Source organism: Leptodactylus fuscus, chromosome 3 (assembly GCF_031893055.1).
Source record: "Leptodactylus fuscus isolate aLepFus1 chromosome 3, aLepFus1.hap2, whole genome shotgun sequence".
In the NCBI taxonomy this organism is placed as follows: domain Eukaryota; kingdom Metazoa; phylum Chordata; class Amphibia; order Anura; family Leptodactylidae; genus Leptodactylus; species Leptodactylus fuscus.
In genome coordinates, this window is record NC_134267.1 from 65,009,181 (window position 1) to 65,024,945 (window position 15,765).

At 42.3% G+C, this 15,765-nt stretch overlaps 1 protein-coding gene across 2 annotated transcripts; it reads right to left on the bottom strand.

Annotated features, from left to right (window-relative positions):
* Positions 1–1,040: 1,040 nt before the first annotated feature.
* BCL2L11 (BCL2 like 11) lies at positions 1,041–13,555 on the bottom strand. 2 transcript variants are annotated; one of them, XM_075267727.1, is made up of 4 exons: positions 13,336–13,555; positions 10,937–11,330; positions 6,431–6,534; positions 1,041–3,003 (listed from the first exon to the last, which is right to left on the bottom strand). In XM_075267727.1, exons 2-4 carry the CDS (start codon positions 11,313–11,315, stop codon positions 2,905–2,907), a joined length of 582 nt encoding a protein of 193 aa, XP_075123828.1. In that variant the 5' UTR covers positions 11,316–11,330; positions 13,336–13,555; the 3' UTR covers positions 1,041–2,904. The 2 variants fall into 2 exon arrangements, with proteins under 2 accessions (XP_075123828.1, XP_075123827.1); XM_075267726.1 differs by having other exon boundaries at positions 6,431–6,537.
* Between the last annotated feature and the right edge of the window lie 2,210 nt (positions 13,556–15,765).

The window sequence follows — 15,765 nt, forward strand, 5'->3', positions numbered from 1 at the left end:
ATGTCTAAGGTTTCAATAAGAAAGTCTACCAGTCATGCTGGTAATAGATCAGTCAGCGACCTCCCGATGTCCAGCACAGGACACTGATAAACACACTTGGAATGTCTTTTCGCTTTTGTAGATTTGGAGGGCGCTGAAGCTCCAGTGCACCAACTACATAACTTGCATATTGATTCAAAGTAAAGTTTCTCCAAACCTACAAAAGTGAGACATTACAATTATTTCTCAGTGTATGGTGCTGTATAATACAGTGGTGGTAGACTCCCTTTATATTGTGGACTCCATATGATCAGACATTGTGGCTATCTTTAGTCTTAGAAAACTGGCCTGTCGGAAGCTTTGACTGGTGGGAATCGGACTGCTAAAACAAGAGACTTACTTAGCGGAGTGCTGTCATTGCACTTATGGTCAGCTTTGCTTGAATGTAACAAATCTGGCATTAATGACACCAACTCTCCCCATGCAGGCCTTAATAAATGCAGATCACGGTGTATTCCGATTCTACCAGCCTTTCAAACCTATATTAAAGGTCATAGCAGCCGTTTCAACAGTCTAAGAGCACTGCAGAATTTCTGTAACGCTCATAGAGGAGCAGGTGCTATAATCTGTACTGAAACAAATCTCAGAACACTAGAGATAGTCCGATATGTTACTTTGACCTTGTCAAATGTCAGGGTTTAAAGGAGTTCAGTTATTTAGTTTTTAAGATTGTACCAAGGGGTATCACGCGGGTTCCATTCCTGGGTCACATGACTGGAACCAACCATGGCGGTCACTCTGACTCCTATTTTCACCACTAGTTACCATACTATAGGGGTTTGCTTTACTATAGTCTGCCATCCCATCACAGGTATATCTACCTGTGAAAACGAAATAGTATGGAGGAAGTACAGCAAACTTGGGGCTAGCTGCTGGTTCAGTCATGTGACCCTGGATTGGAACCAGCCCAGCATCTTAAAAAAACAAAAAACAAAAAAAAAAAACACCATAATGATAAACAGTCCCTGGAGAACCTTTTAAGAAACAAACTACAGGGCTAGTGGTGAAGAAAGAATTGTGAACGCTCACTTAAAAAAAATCATGACACGCCTATTAAGTTTAGATCAATAGGAATATACCACCTCAATAAGATGTTAGTAGTAGTTTTTACTGATGTTGCTGTGACAGTGGCAACCAATATTGGTAATGGTAATATGGCTGCATATGTGCTATAGACCCAAAACAGTTTTTTTGTTTTTAAAGTAGGACAATTGCTTTTCATTTTAGACGCATAAAAGATGTGTTAGCAAAGGTATAACAATCTAAAATTGTTGGAGACCTTTAAAACTCCACTGAAGACTTAGAATACTGATCACTGGTGTCAGGAAGAAGCATAAAAAGGTGTGCAACACATGGCAGAATTTTTTTAGATGCTAATGTCTGACAGGAAGCAGTGCTCCGAGTTGTACTATTAAGTTCAAAGGGAAACACTAGCATACTTTTATATCCCTTGTAGAGCAGTGTGCTTGGTGCATGAGTGCTGTGCTTATGTAGGATACCGATCCATGCTCATCACCTAGCACTACCCATAATGGCAAGTAACAGCAGATACTGCAGACAAGATAGATTTGAGCTTTGGCATGTGAAATTTGGATAGAATAGTGAACTTACTACTAAACATTTAGAAAATGCATGCTGACATTAAAAGTACAGACCAACATTTTAAAAAGGAATGCATATACTGATCTAGTTAGACCAGATCAATACACAGCTTGCAGATGCAGTCTGGTAGCCTTCGGCATAGAGAGATGGAGACCCCCGATTTGAAAGCATGTAGATCATAGGACACCAAAACTAAAATACAAGTTGCTTTAAGTCACTGTGCTTCAAATAATTCTAATACACGTATGCCATTAGCACGAAATATTCCCACATGTGGAGCCATCCAACATATTTATGCTGGTTGATCTTCAACTTTAGTGAGATGAGGCAAAGACTGCAGATGTGGTGTAGTAGGTGGGAACAGGCCACATGTTCTATCATTATATTGTAACTCTTATTCACATGTATTTTAGGTTTAGTGATCCTCTAGGAATCAACTGGTCCCAGTAACAAATCAAAAAAGATCCCTTTACATCATTTCAGGTTTTGCACATACAGCTTTCTTAGTAATGATGGGAATAACCAAATTAAGATGTCAGAACCATTGGTTTTTGGTTACAGTGAGCAAACTGCATGAACATGAGAAGCTTTGGTACAGAGAGGGCTGGCAGATGATCTATGATGGATATATTGCAAAAGTGTGAAAAAGCCATCGTCAATTCCAGGAATCCATCCTCAGAAGAGTGAACATCTGAAAGGTCACCAATCCAGATTCATAATGAAAATCTTTCCGGGAAAGAGTGGAAAAATATAAAAAAAGTCGTAACAATTCTTACAATGCCTTGTGGTGATAATGTAACTGGAAGAACAGAATTACCAAGACTGGCACCTTCAATTGTAGAATCAGTTTCATTTCACACCCCCAACTTCACATTTGCTTTATATAGGTAAGGCAGCAATGTGTATCCAAAGGCTCCATTTCCACTGTATCCACAGGTCTTTGGAGATGCAAGTATCAGTAGATACAGAAGATTGAGGATTTATTCTCTTATTTACATAATATAAAAACATTTTTATATATAAAATTGCAAGAAAAAAAATTAATCCATCAAAGAAATGCAAAAGTCCATTCCAATCCCAGCCAGTCTAATCCAAGATTTCAGTTCTTCCCTCCACAAAAGGGAGGTCCTGGGGGCTCATCAGAATAAGGAAGACCTTTAAAGCTCTGTGGATGATATGGATTGCATAGCATATGAACATGGAACAAGTGCTGGGATCCTTCATTTATCAATTCATTCTTCCTTCCAAGCTGTAAATCTGCAGTCATTGCATTCTCCATATAAGTCGGATGATATAATGTAGAACACGCAAGATAATTACTTGGCGATTATCCACAAATCTATGTTGATTGTTGGGAAAAACCTGCAATTATAAATTCTAACATTAGTTGTCATGTTCATTTGCAGTTTCCTGTCAAGTAGAAAACTTTGATTAAAAGCCAATAACTGGTTAAGCTTTTATTCACATGACTACGCCACTTTATTTCGTGGCCGCACGTACACCCAAGGGTAACAAGTTTTCATGGATCCCTTGTAGATGTTAGTTTAAAGGGGCTCTATCATTGGCAAAAGTAATTTTTAAATAATCACATCCTTGCATAGCCTTTAGAAAGGCTATTACACACATAACTTTTCTATGTAAATTGCCTCAGTAGTGTTTCTATAAGTCCGTTTTTATTCACATGCCAATTAGACTCCAGCCAGCACAGGAAGTTATCAGCAAGCTCTCCTCTCTGTGCTGTGCATGAGAGCAGGGAGGAGGAGTCAGCAGCAGCCTGTGCTGTATATACAGAAGACGTGCACGGAGAAGGCTCATTAGCATATGATGAAAAACGGACTTAGTCAAAATCTACTGAGGCATACAAAAGGTAGGTGTGGAATAGCCTTTCTAAAGGCTATGTGAGGATGTGATTAGTTAAAAATTACTTTCCAATGACAGAGCCCCTTTAAAGAAGGATCTATGAAAACTGACTGATATATGACAAACTCTATTTAAGGGATCAATCACAATAAGCTGGACCTATTTGCTGAAGCTTTTTTTTTTTTTTTTTTTTTATGTACATTGCGGGGCTCACAATGTACATTTTTCCCTATCAGAACTTGTGATCATTGGATCTCAAAACTGGGGGAGCGGGGGTAAAATATGGAGCAGATGTCATCTGTGACCCATGTAGAAGTTCCAATAGAAGACAATTTACTAGAAAGTTTCTTTAATAAACAGCCCCTAGTTGATGTTCCCCTGACAGGTCAGCTGATCGCTTCAGGTCCATCTACTAGCACCGATGCCAAACAGCTGATCTTGTCAGGGTCTGCAATGCATCAGCCCTGCTGTGTTTACTTGCAGGCATCCAGATGAATCACCAATAGAGATGGCTTGAAAAGCAACTCTTGCATAACCCTCCAATCTGGATCATAGAGGTGAGGAAGCCCTTTACCAAGTAGGTCTATCCATTAGTTTCAACAAGCTCTTCATCACTCGCAAAAATAAATGTCTAATTGGAAATATCAAGTATCAGTGAAAATAAAGCAGCACATCTGCACATGAAGTGTATGTTCTTTATTCAGGAAGGAAATGAAACATATGGCTGGCATGAAGTTCTAATACCTCCCACAGCTCACTTTTCTCACAGCCCTCGTGTATTTGTATGTATGCGTGTGTGTATGTATATATTTGTCACAATAGCTTTCTTCTACAGTCATTCCCAGTGCAAATAGAAAACAGACCTAGTTGTCAAGTTCCCATCTTTCCAACTTGGTTTGTAGCGATGGGATATTGTACAAGATTGTGTGGATTTCCTCACTTTTGTCAGTATTTTTGATTTGTTGCATTATCCTGTAGTTCCTTAATACATTGGCCTAATCTACATATTTGACTGCCCAATCCTTTTGTTTTAAGGGATATAGGCAGCAAGCAGCTTTCTTTCATCTCCGTTTTACTACACAACCCCCCCCCCCCCCCCCCCGCGCTGCTGAGCAAAGTATGAGGATGCATGACCACCTCTCCAGAACATTGTACTCTGCCATCTCCTTTAGTCCCACAGCCATGAATGGAACAGTGATCAAGCTACCTACTCCACTCACAAGATCACCTGGAACCAGTTGAACTTCCAGAAGTCAGAAGTTTATACCCTTAGCCTTTGGATTAGGGATAAGTGTTTAGTGTACAGAGCATACATTACAGCCCTGGCCTGTTAACCCCGTTTTACTAATCAAAAGAATTTACCTTCTTTCACCACATTAAATGGAACCCCTTGAACATGAATAACAATATGTACTTTATAACTTAAGTGTTCATACTCAGCTGTTTTAATCCAATGTCCATTCAACAGCAACCAAAACAGTCTTTTTCCTGCTGAATCTTTTGCAGGAAATGATTTCTAGCAGAACAGCTGCGCTGGGAGTGGCACCGCACCGATCACAACTGTGTGCCAGGGACTGCAATTCAAGTCATCATTTTCCAGTCCCCAACACAAATCCTAATAAGTTGTGTAAAATGTCTATTTTGGCAGATGGGAGCGGTAGTTTTCTCTCCTGAAAGTTTCTAATAGAGGACTAGAAAGCTGTTCAAGAGCATTTTCTTCCTTCCCTGAAAAATAGGTTAAAGGAGTACTGAGCCCATGTCAAGCAGCATGAAAAACAAAAAAACCTTCCCAGGATTCACTCCCTGAGACCTGGGGGTACATATTTTATTTAGATATGGTGTGTGGCTTTTATTCACTTTGGACTAGTACTATTGTGGTTGTAATGCCATTGGTTGAGAGCAGAGCCAAAAAAATAAATAAAAAAAAAATAGATTTTTGCCGTATGAACACCATTTTTTCATTTTGAAGTGATAAAGAGGTTTGGATTCCATTATGGTACAGTCAGAGTTTTATTGTGAAGTCTGTCTCTTAGATGGAAAAATAGTGCTGCATGCTATCCTCTTCTTCCACTCCAATCTGATATCTAAACTGCAGACTTTGAAGGCAGTGTGTTCAGAGCCTTATTTCCCAAACTCTGTTAGAAGTAGGAGGTACTTGTTAAAATGCCAAACTGCCCAACTTCTCCACCTAAAGAAAACCTCTGCAAATGTTTGCCCCCCCCCCTCCACCGTAATACTGATGTTAAGAAACACTAACCACACTAACATATGACCAAAATTTTAAAATAAAATGAGGAACTTACTGGTGACTACATTATGTATTCTGATTAATGGCTTTCTTCATATGGGTCACTGGGTTGCTTTCCTTTTACAACGGAGTGCTTGTAAAAAGCTTTACGATTTTGCTTTCTGCCACTAAATACATAAAGTGTGTTTAGGCCTAATTTTAATTTCTTTAAAGTCACAAGACTTTAAATTTTTGGACAGCATTTGTGTTGTGAATACATTTTTGTAACATAGGTTATTAAATTTTGGCTCCTTTCTGTGAAATCCTGCTTTTTATTATTCAATTCTCACATCTCATTCTATAATGCTGAAACGTTCTTCTGGCTTGTAACTGAACACCGTTGGGATTGAGGAGCAGTGTCCATTTTTTTCCCAAAATGAAATTACCGGATGAAAAAGTCAGGCTTGTAGCAATATCTGATTGATCTGCGCTTTGATTTTGTGAACGTAGCTGTACTCTGCAGCATTATTTCCACAACTGCCTAAAACTTTTCCACAGAATTATAGGTCAAATGTAGGGTAAAAAGATGTGAATGCAACCCGAGATGTGAAAACAGACATTTACAGAACATGCAAAGGGTTCATACAGTTCACCACTACTGTACACGATCAGCAATATGCCTGGAACAACGCTGGCACTTACCCCTGGATTGTACATTGCATTAAAATCATCTCCAATGCGCCGGAGTTCACGGGCAATCATAATTTCTGGCCGCAGTTCTTCAAGGTCATTAATATTTCTGGCAGCTGCTGGGGAAAAAAAATAAATAATTTTATTCCATAATAATACATGTTTAGTAGTACTACACAGATATAAAGTCTAAAGACAGCAGTGTTAAAACAAAGTTATTTGTTATAGGATAAACAGTATAAGCCCCCAAAAATACAACACTGAGGCTGAAATTAAGACCCAAGTTTATATAATTAATTCAGCAATAATTGGGGGGAGGGGGGGGAAACAACCACCACCAAAATCCCAATAGTATGATAAACCAGTAGGCTGTTGGCCAGAGTAGCCGTGTGACTGGCATCTTCCAGAAGCCTTACCTCACCGAAATTATACAAATAAGCCTCCACTCCATTGAAGAAGGATGTTCACTAGTATCTACTCTGTCATAACATTACTGGCCATCAGCAAGCACAGCATCACAAAATGGTATCATGATACAGAAAGTTTTACAACAAAGTGCTATTTCAATGCAAGAAAAGGATCATAAATGTCATTGAGAGAGAAGAATAAATTTTCTGCAGGCAGTACGATGTGCAAAGGTAGATGTAACATGGATATATCATTCGCCAATTACTGCACATTATCCTATTAAAATGCAGTACTTCGAGAACTGAAAAAAGTAGCCATAGCCAGATGAACAAGATACAATGTGGACAGCTAGAAGCGCTCTCAGATACAGATGCAAATATCAAGAGCATGAATAAAACCCAAACTTGTCTGGCTCTATGCCGCCTTTCTGCTGAGACTGGACCAAAGGCCACAATGAGTTGGCCGGAGTTGGCGTGTCTGATACGTTGGGAGACCTGAGCTGACCAGTCTGAGGTTAAGTCAGGCTTCGGTGTCATGTGCTTCTCTATTACAGACAGCCAAATTTCATTCAGCTAAGCTCTTATGACGCATAGTGAAACATTCTGAAAGTTGAGAAAGCAATTCAGATGCAGGGAAAGGAAAGCAGAAGAAAAAAAAAAAAAAAATTCATGCATGAGCTCAGCAGAGCGAGGAAACCCTCTTTCCCTATGTGATAAACGCCTCAGTCCACACATCTAAAAGGAAGTTTTGGCACCAACATCCAAACACTAAATGCAGTCACATCCCAGACTGTGAGCAGCCCTATCCCCGATGCTTACAATCCCCAGGTATCAGTTCAGAGCAGACATTCAGGAAATTAATGTCGTGGTTAAGTGGTTGATAGTGAAAATCAATCTGAGGCTTTCGGAAAGGACCTTCTGTGATGCTACCAGCGAGTACACGAGCGAAGTGAGATCAAAGCAACTACCGCACACAAGACGTGCATTCACTTTTACTTGTACTCCTTAAACAGTGGTTTAATCCGAAGTGGACTCCTTTCCTGCAAGGAAACCATGCTAAACTGAGCCACTGTAAGCATTCACACTGTATCGTTAATAGTGGATTATCATGCAATGAGTATTTACACTTGTCACTCAGTCACTGCAGAAATAGAACAGGTAGAAGAGTTAGGGTCATTTGGGATCCCAGTTCTGGATATTGGTACAATTAAAGAGGAGCTTTCACCACTACAAACAATACTTTGTATACTTCAATGGGTACCACACACCAGCAATTCCTGTACAGTTGGCTTTTTTTCTGTAGCCCCCACCATTCCTGAGCTACTCAGAGCTATTGGTTTTAGCATCTAATATGTTAATTAATTAAGCTCTCTGTCATCAGTCCTGAGAAGGAGAAGATAGTCTGGGATAGTCCACAATTGTGCTGAATGTTAACTGTACTTATTTCTTGATAGGGACTAGAGAAGAAATTCCACCTGCTCTGGAACCACACACATTAGAATTTTAATGGGATTTTCCAAACTTGCGTTACATACAGTAACAACAAAAGATGCAAGACTCATTTTAGTAATCCTTTGCCACTTCCACACTTTCCTGGTCCACCAGTGTTATGTCAACACAACATATGTCTATTTTAGCCAATCACTGGTCACTAAGTCTGGGACAGCCAGAGATTGCAGTGGTCAGAGGTTGACATGTTAGATTTTCCAAGACAAAGTGCTTGGAGATGTATAAACAACCAAGAGGGAAATCGGGGGAACACTCTGGTCAAAGAGGTCAGATATGTCTAGAATGTTGCGTACCCTTTATTGGAAGGCACAACGAAGAAGCGTTTCAGGCAAAATACAGCCCTTTCTCAAGTGCATGAAACAGCAAAACAGCCTGTGGCTCCAGACACCGGAATTGATGTCACATGTCAAGAGTACTCTAAATTCACTCCATACATGAAAGAAAAATGGCACCCTCAAGTATGATATAAATGTGTAACAAACTCCAATTTTATGAACTGTCTAGACCAAACTGACATTTGTCTTATTGACCTTTATCAGAAATGTGATTGTACAGGAGACCAGGAGTAAGGCAAGCAGTCAGAGCACAAGGGAATAGGCTGCACGTGGCTACCGTGTACCAGAGGTTTCTTCCATTCTATGTTGACACGACAAGTCATCACTGGAGTGAGACTAGCAGGGAACCACTGACGTGGGAGCAGAAGGAAAAGCAAGTATTCCTTCTTTAGATTAGAGTCAGTTTCTATGGCAAAAATACATTTAATCTGTCCTCTTGTCAAAGAAAAAAGCAAAATCTAATTCCCTACCAATAGCTATAAGCAGCAACTGATATAGGACAGGCCATACATGACCTCTGCAGAGTAGCCAAGTGCATAGTTAGCAAGGAAATTCAAGTAAGTCTATCCAAGTACATTTCCCTGGCATCAGTGCACAACAGGAGCTGTAAAGGTTTTCTTTTCTCACTGCACGTGTGCGTGACAAGCCCGGGCAGACATAAATTCAGGGACCTCGCTCAGAAACAGCTGCTGGAAAAGGAATACCACATGTAATAAATCTTCATGAGTAGCTGCCAGCAGCTGTAAACTAGCCCATGCCCCTCCTCAATAACAATATAAGGTTCAGCTTGGATTTTTGGGACATAGGAGCAATTTATTCAGAAGGCCATCGTCAGAGAAGCATTAATATTAGTGATTCTGTAGTCGGTGGCGGGTGAGCACACCTAGAGATATGTGCAAGAAGTCAATGAAAACTGGAAAAGGACTTGTTATAAGTCAACACACACTGAACTGACAGCTCTGCGCCCAATATGAAGGATATATTGTCTTATATGTTGGTTTTCAGGGTTTCCTTTAAAAGCAACAAACAAAAAAAAAAACTCCTGAGTGTATGTGTAGTGAGAGGATTTGGTAAAATGGCACCTGGGGTCACAGGAGTCCAGACAGCAGTAAAAATTAACATGAAGCTAGGCCCTGCATATTCCTGATGTCCATTACAAACACACTTACTCCCCTGTGTCAAGGGTGTTTCTGATGGATCTAAATATAGTAAGAAATCATGTCTGCATTAGCCACACTTAATAATAAGTAACAGATCAGGCAGTGTATTCCTTTGCAAGCAAGAAAGCATAATATTCAACAGGCAAGGACTTGGCCTTAAAATGTGCTTCATTTATACCAAATCCAAACCTCACAGCATCCGAGATTTAAGATAAACATATTAAAGATTTTAACACATTGTTAGAGATAGGTAATGGGTAAAAAACCAAATACAAATGACAGCCACTCTTGCAGTAATATGAGCGCACTATCCTATCAGAGATTGTACAGCTATGATTTAGAGTACATAGGAAGCTGCAGAATCTCTTTCACAGACAAATGTCATTCCCCAGAGTTTGCTAAAGCAATCAGATGTGATCAATACTGAGTTTAGACGATCACTGAGAACACAAGAGGCCAAGCTTCAGACAACCTCCCTGATGTGGCTCTGTTCTGCCCAAAATCCGCAACGTTGTCCCACTGTAAATTAGTTATCAAAAGGTCAACCATACTGGACATGGCTTATATATAAAATTTTACAAGTGAAGAACAAGTGCCAGAGTACTGTAATAAGAGTCTCTGTACAATGTTAGTATGCAGTGCGTTCAGCACCGGACTGTTCAGTGCTGCCACAATGTCTTTCTAAGCTTTAACACCAGGAAACCAGTGTCAATGTACAGATAAATCAGACACTGTTTGGAACTGGTACCTAACCTCTATCACACCGAAGAACAAAAAGGTTTCTGACAATATGGATAGTTAGCATCTCCATCTATAAAAATAATTCACTAACAACCCCTGCCAAGATAGACATGCATTACAGAGCGCAGATAATGTCCTTGAAGACTTTACAGTTCACTCCACGATGTGTCACTGTGAAACTCTATAGAGAGCAGAGAAAACCAAACCTTGTACTAACATCCAACCAACCCTACTGTCATATGTAAAGGCACAGAACTGCTTCATATAGAGCAGCCAGTCTGTTTCTCTGCCATCTTAATGCCAGGACACCATTCACCCATGTAATTATATAGTAAAATATAGTAGGCAAATAAACATCTTACTTACCCATGACGGACAGATAGTGGTTAAACGCTTGACAAGGAAGGCTTGGTGTTTGTGTGGCTTTATCGCAATACACAGGAGCAGGACTCACTTCAAATGAAAAATATCCACTTGAAGTTTTGGAGACAAGAGAGGACCCTCTTACTAACATGCAAAGTGGGGATCTGTTAGCAAAGGAACTGGGACTATACGGTGATAAACTGGGACCCCAAGGAGTACTGGTTGGACAGCTCCCTCCCTCATCAGAATGGGGGCTTTGAAAAGGGCTGACAAGGGAAGTAGGAGCCCCTGTTCTCAGTGGTCTGTGTGGAGTAGATCTGTTTGCTGGCTGTATCTGGTCTCCTCCACTGCACCCCGAATTTAATGATGGTTGTTTGGCCATTTGGTCTTCTTATTTCTGTAAAATGTAAGTTAAGAACAGTCAGATACATAATATTATACTCAATTCACTAATGATATAGATATAATCAATACAATCCCATAATATACCATGACTGCAACTACACGAAATGCAGCTCAAGGTATATACATTCAGAACGTAATACAAGCAAGTGGAAGTGATGGTTGTCTGCTAGAGATGGCGTTCAGCCAAGTTATAGTAAGAATCCTAAAAACACTACACAGGGTTAAACCATCACTATAGTAATATGTCTGTCATGCTCTTCGGGGTTCATACAGAATTATTGTAATATTTCACAACCTAAATTATAACCTTGTTATCTCATATCACAAACCCATATTTGTCTGTATTTGCTATCCACCACTATGTTGTGCTCTCAAAATGAAGGGAATTGGGATCTAATCTATACAGAACGAATATGGCTCCTATAAATGAGAGGTTCCTGTACATTTTCCCATATTTGCTGTCTTGCGGCTTTCCATACTCATTCTGCACAGTGTAATGTCATAGGTTTACCAGGCAATACATTTCCCCCGGTTTCTCATGGCGTCCAATTTTATTTACAGCAGAAATGAAGGACGCTAAGAGGATTTGCAGACTGCGCTGCTCTCAATTGCCAGGGATTCCACCTTTAGGTTAGTGGCGGTCACAATGACAAACCTGAAACACTGACTGCACTTTCTAAACACATTTTTTAGTCATCAGAAAGCCACTGAAAGTGCAGTATTAACAATTCTGCCACAAGTGAGAGTCCTCGCATGAATATCATAGCCCCGATCAGCACTGGGCACGATACCAAGACTCCTGGCCAGTATAAACTTATTATTAAGCTCAAGACAGGACGCATCTTCCAAACATCCACTCCTCCAAAACTAAACACAAGATATACCGACTGTCTAATTTGGGAAGCATGGAGCGTACTATGGCCAACAAGTAGTTCACAAGACTAGTGGGATAGAGTCTTCTGCTCTTCAAAGTTTTTTTTTTTTTTTTTCTCAATCAACTAGTCCTATTCCTGCAAGTCCATCTGTAGGACTATGGTAGGGGTATTATGGACAACACTGACAGCATTTACGGCTAGAGGTAAAGCCAACACTCTAGCTCAGGAAAATCCCCTTATATGCAATGGCTAGATGTGCCCTAATCGGCATGTCAAGTCATGTCTGCACGCCAATAGCGCTCTGCGACAAGTCGTCTACTGGATATTAGAGGTCTAGGATGCCACAATAATACGCCGGCCCTATGTATAGCATTCCTAAGCACAAAGCAGACGACTGATCCAGGAATCACCAGTGTCCATCCCCACAGCACAGCCAGCTAATGGGAGGTAAACACAACCATTGGTGCCTGTGCCTTTAACAGGGCCAGCAGCAGTCGTGCAATAGTAATAGGCTGATTTTCCAGGTCATTACAGGAGAGGGGCGGCTGCAGTGATTCTCTGGTGAGCAGGCTGGCAGGCCTCCCTGTTCCAGCCCTATTGTTCTCCCTGTGTAAAGTGCTGAGCTCGGCAAGTCTGGGAGAGGTCTGGCACAGAGCGGGGCTGTAGTAAGTGCGTCACAATAGGCTCGTATTATGGTGGAGCAGATCACTTCTCATTTCCCTGGGGGGGAGGGGAAGGAGAATTTCACCTATTGACATGGATGAGAACACACAAAGCTCCGGTACAGCACTGCTAGAGCCGGACAGTGCACACGTAGCCCGGTACAGAGAGAGCGTCCCCCGGCGGTACACAGCGGTGTCACTTCTCAGCCTGACAGGAGCGGTCTCCGGGGCGTCCTATGTCCACTAGTCCCGGCAGGTCCTTCTGCTGTCAGTCACATCGCGGAGCCGCAGGGTAAACCTCAGCACACAGCAGTCCCGGCACCGGGGCTATTCCGGAGTGTGCCGGCAGGCGGCTGCGGCGTCCTTACGCCGGGGTCACGGGGATGTTCGGGGACAAGGCGCAGCTGTGAGAACTAGTATGACGGCAGAAAGCAAAACACACAACACCGGCTCCACTTACATTACAGCCCGGGAGTCATGGCCGCCCTCCCCACAGGGACGGTGAGCACCGCACTGACAGGAATAAGAGCCTAGAGGACGGTGTGAGCGGCAGGTAGTGCAGGAGGAGTCCGGCTCGCTCAGTACAGTGCTCGGCACACACAGCTGCAGTCTCTCGCTCCTCTCCGAGCTCGGCTAACAAGGTAATAGTGTTTCTGTAGAGCACTCGCTTTCTCTCGGACCATTGTGACGTCACGCTGTCCCGCCCTTCTCCACCCCATTTGCCGAATTTTATGATTGACGTTTCACCAGCCAATAGCGGGCAGGCTCGTGCCGCCGCCGGTAACTCTCCCCTCCCTCTGTGTCACTGACCCGGGTCACTGCTCCGCCCACAACAGCTGAAGCGCCGCCCCCACCACGACGCGTAGAACTGTTTACATTCTCCCCCTCCTCGAGTGTTGTCTGGCACGACGAGAGGCTCACGCCTGCACTCGCGCGGGGCGGTCACGTGCCCCTTGGCGCCAAATCTCCTCCCGGCACCTCTTCCCTGCTGGATCCCTCAGGGCTGCCGTAACCCGGCGTGACCGGAGTAATGTCTCCCTATTACGACTCTTATGAGACACCGCCAGTCACCATTATCTCACACTCATTGCAGTGGCGGCGAGACGTGTCTACAAAGACCAGGACACCGCGGCTACAATGCCAGTTATGTCAGCAAGATTTACCGACAAGCCGCAGCTCTCTTGGGTTTTTGAAGTACGTGACCGCCTTCCGTGTATTGTGCACACAGATATACGGAGCTGTGTAGTGAGCACAATGCAGGAGAATACCTGGCTATACCACAGATAGAGGCCTGTCAGCACAGGTGTGAGACTGCTGGTTATAGAGCGCCCCCAGCGGCTTTATCAGGCACTACACGATGAAGTCTCGTAACTTCAGGATTTAGGTCTGGTGTGATAGTCCCCGATCTCATGTCCTGCAGGGCTGCACTAAGGTGCACGGTTATCAGTACTATGAACCTGGGGCTTGGGGAATACCACATACACCACACTATGGCACCTGGCCACAACATTCAGTACAGAAGTCTGGTGGACAACCACCAAAATGACAAGGAGCAGTGTATGGAGCAGACTTATCAATGCAATATGTCTTCTACATCAAAGTGATGTGAGTCTTTGTAAAAAAAAATAAAAAATCCCCCAATGTATCATCATGATACCCCAGAAATCTGGCTGCACTCCATGTGCTGAGAGCCCCACCATTCACTGCAGCAAAGAGGGTAGAAGTCATCGCCTGAGGATTGTGACCCTTCAGCACCATGGACTGGAGAGCAGGGAGGTGAACTGCCTTATAGAAAGCCTGTGGCCCAACCACCAGGGGAAACGGAGAAGCCATTCAAAGCCAAGGAGCCCAGCAGTAATGTGAAGACTGAACAGATCTGTAGCCTTCTAGTCATAGACTTTTCACTATAAAGACATCATGTCCTCATCTCAAAGTATGGCCAATATATTGGATCGTATTCCCCTGTGTGTAATCTGGACTTGTACATCAACTGGATTTCCTGTTCAATTCAAGTTAGTATATCAGGACTCTGCATCACCATGATCTATATTGCTGAGAATCATTTCCTGCAGCTTCACTGCCCTGTACTGTATATACTATGGACAACAGAGCGGTGAGGAGGAAGGGGCCCTTCGCACCACATATCACTATGACACAAAGCGTCCCAATCTGTTAACTGGGACTGCATTCAGGCAGGGAAATCCAACCAATGTATGTACCAGATTTTCCATCCCTGATTTCCTCCAGAGTACATGAAGTCTAATTGTATGTCCACGTTGGACATATACACAGCAGATTAAAGCTATCCTGCAGTGTTGTACATCAGTGGGTGAGATTAACTATATCATCCACACCCTGTGCAAAAACCTGTGGCAGAAATTGGCCAGATGCAAGTGAATTTATGTAGTGGATTTTCACCAATTTTTGCAATACATTGAATATTCTTAAAGGGGCTCTATCACTGGGAAAAGTCATTTTTATCTAAACACATGCTTGCATAGGCTTTAGAAAGTCTATTCCACACCTACCTTTAGTATGTAGATTGCCTCAGTGGTTTCTGAATAAGACTGTTTTTATTAATAGGCTAATGAGCTTTCAGCCAGCTCAGGAAGTTCCCAGCAGCACTGGTCTCTCCTATTATCTCCTATGTGTGTGAGGCAAACAGGAAGCTGAGTCATCAGCAGCAGCAGCAGTCTCCCATAGAAAACAACAGGAGAGGAGTGCACAATGTATCGTGCAACAGTCTAATTAGCATATGAATAAAAACAGACTTATTCAGAAACCACTGAGGCAATCTACATACTAAAGGTAGGTGTGGAATAGACTTTCTAAAGGCTATGCAAGCATGTGATTAGTTAAAAATGACTTTTCCCAGTGATAGAGCCCCTTT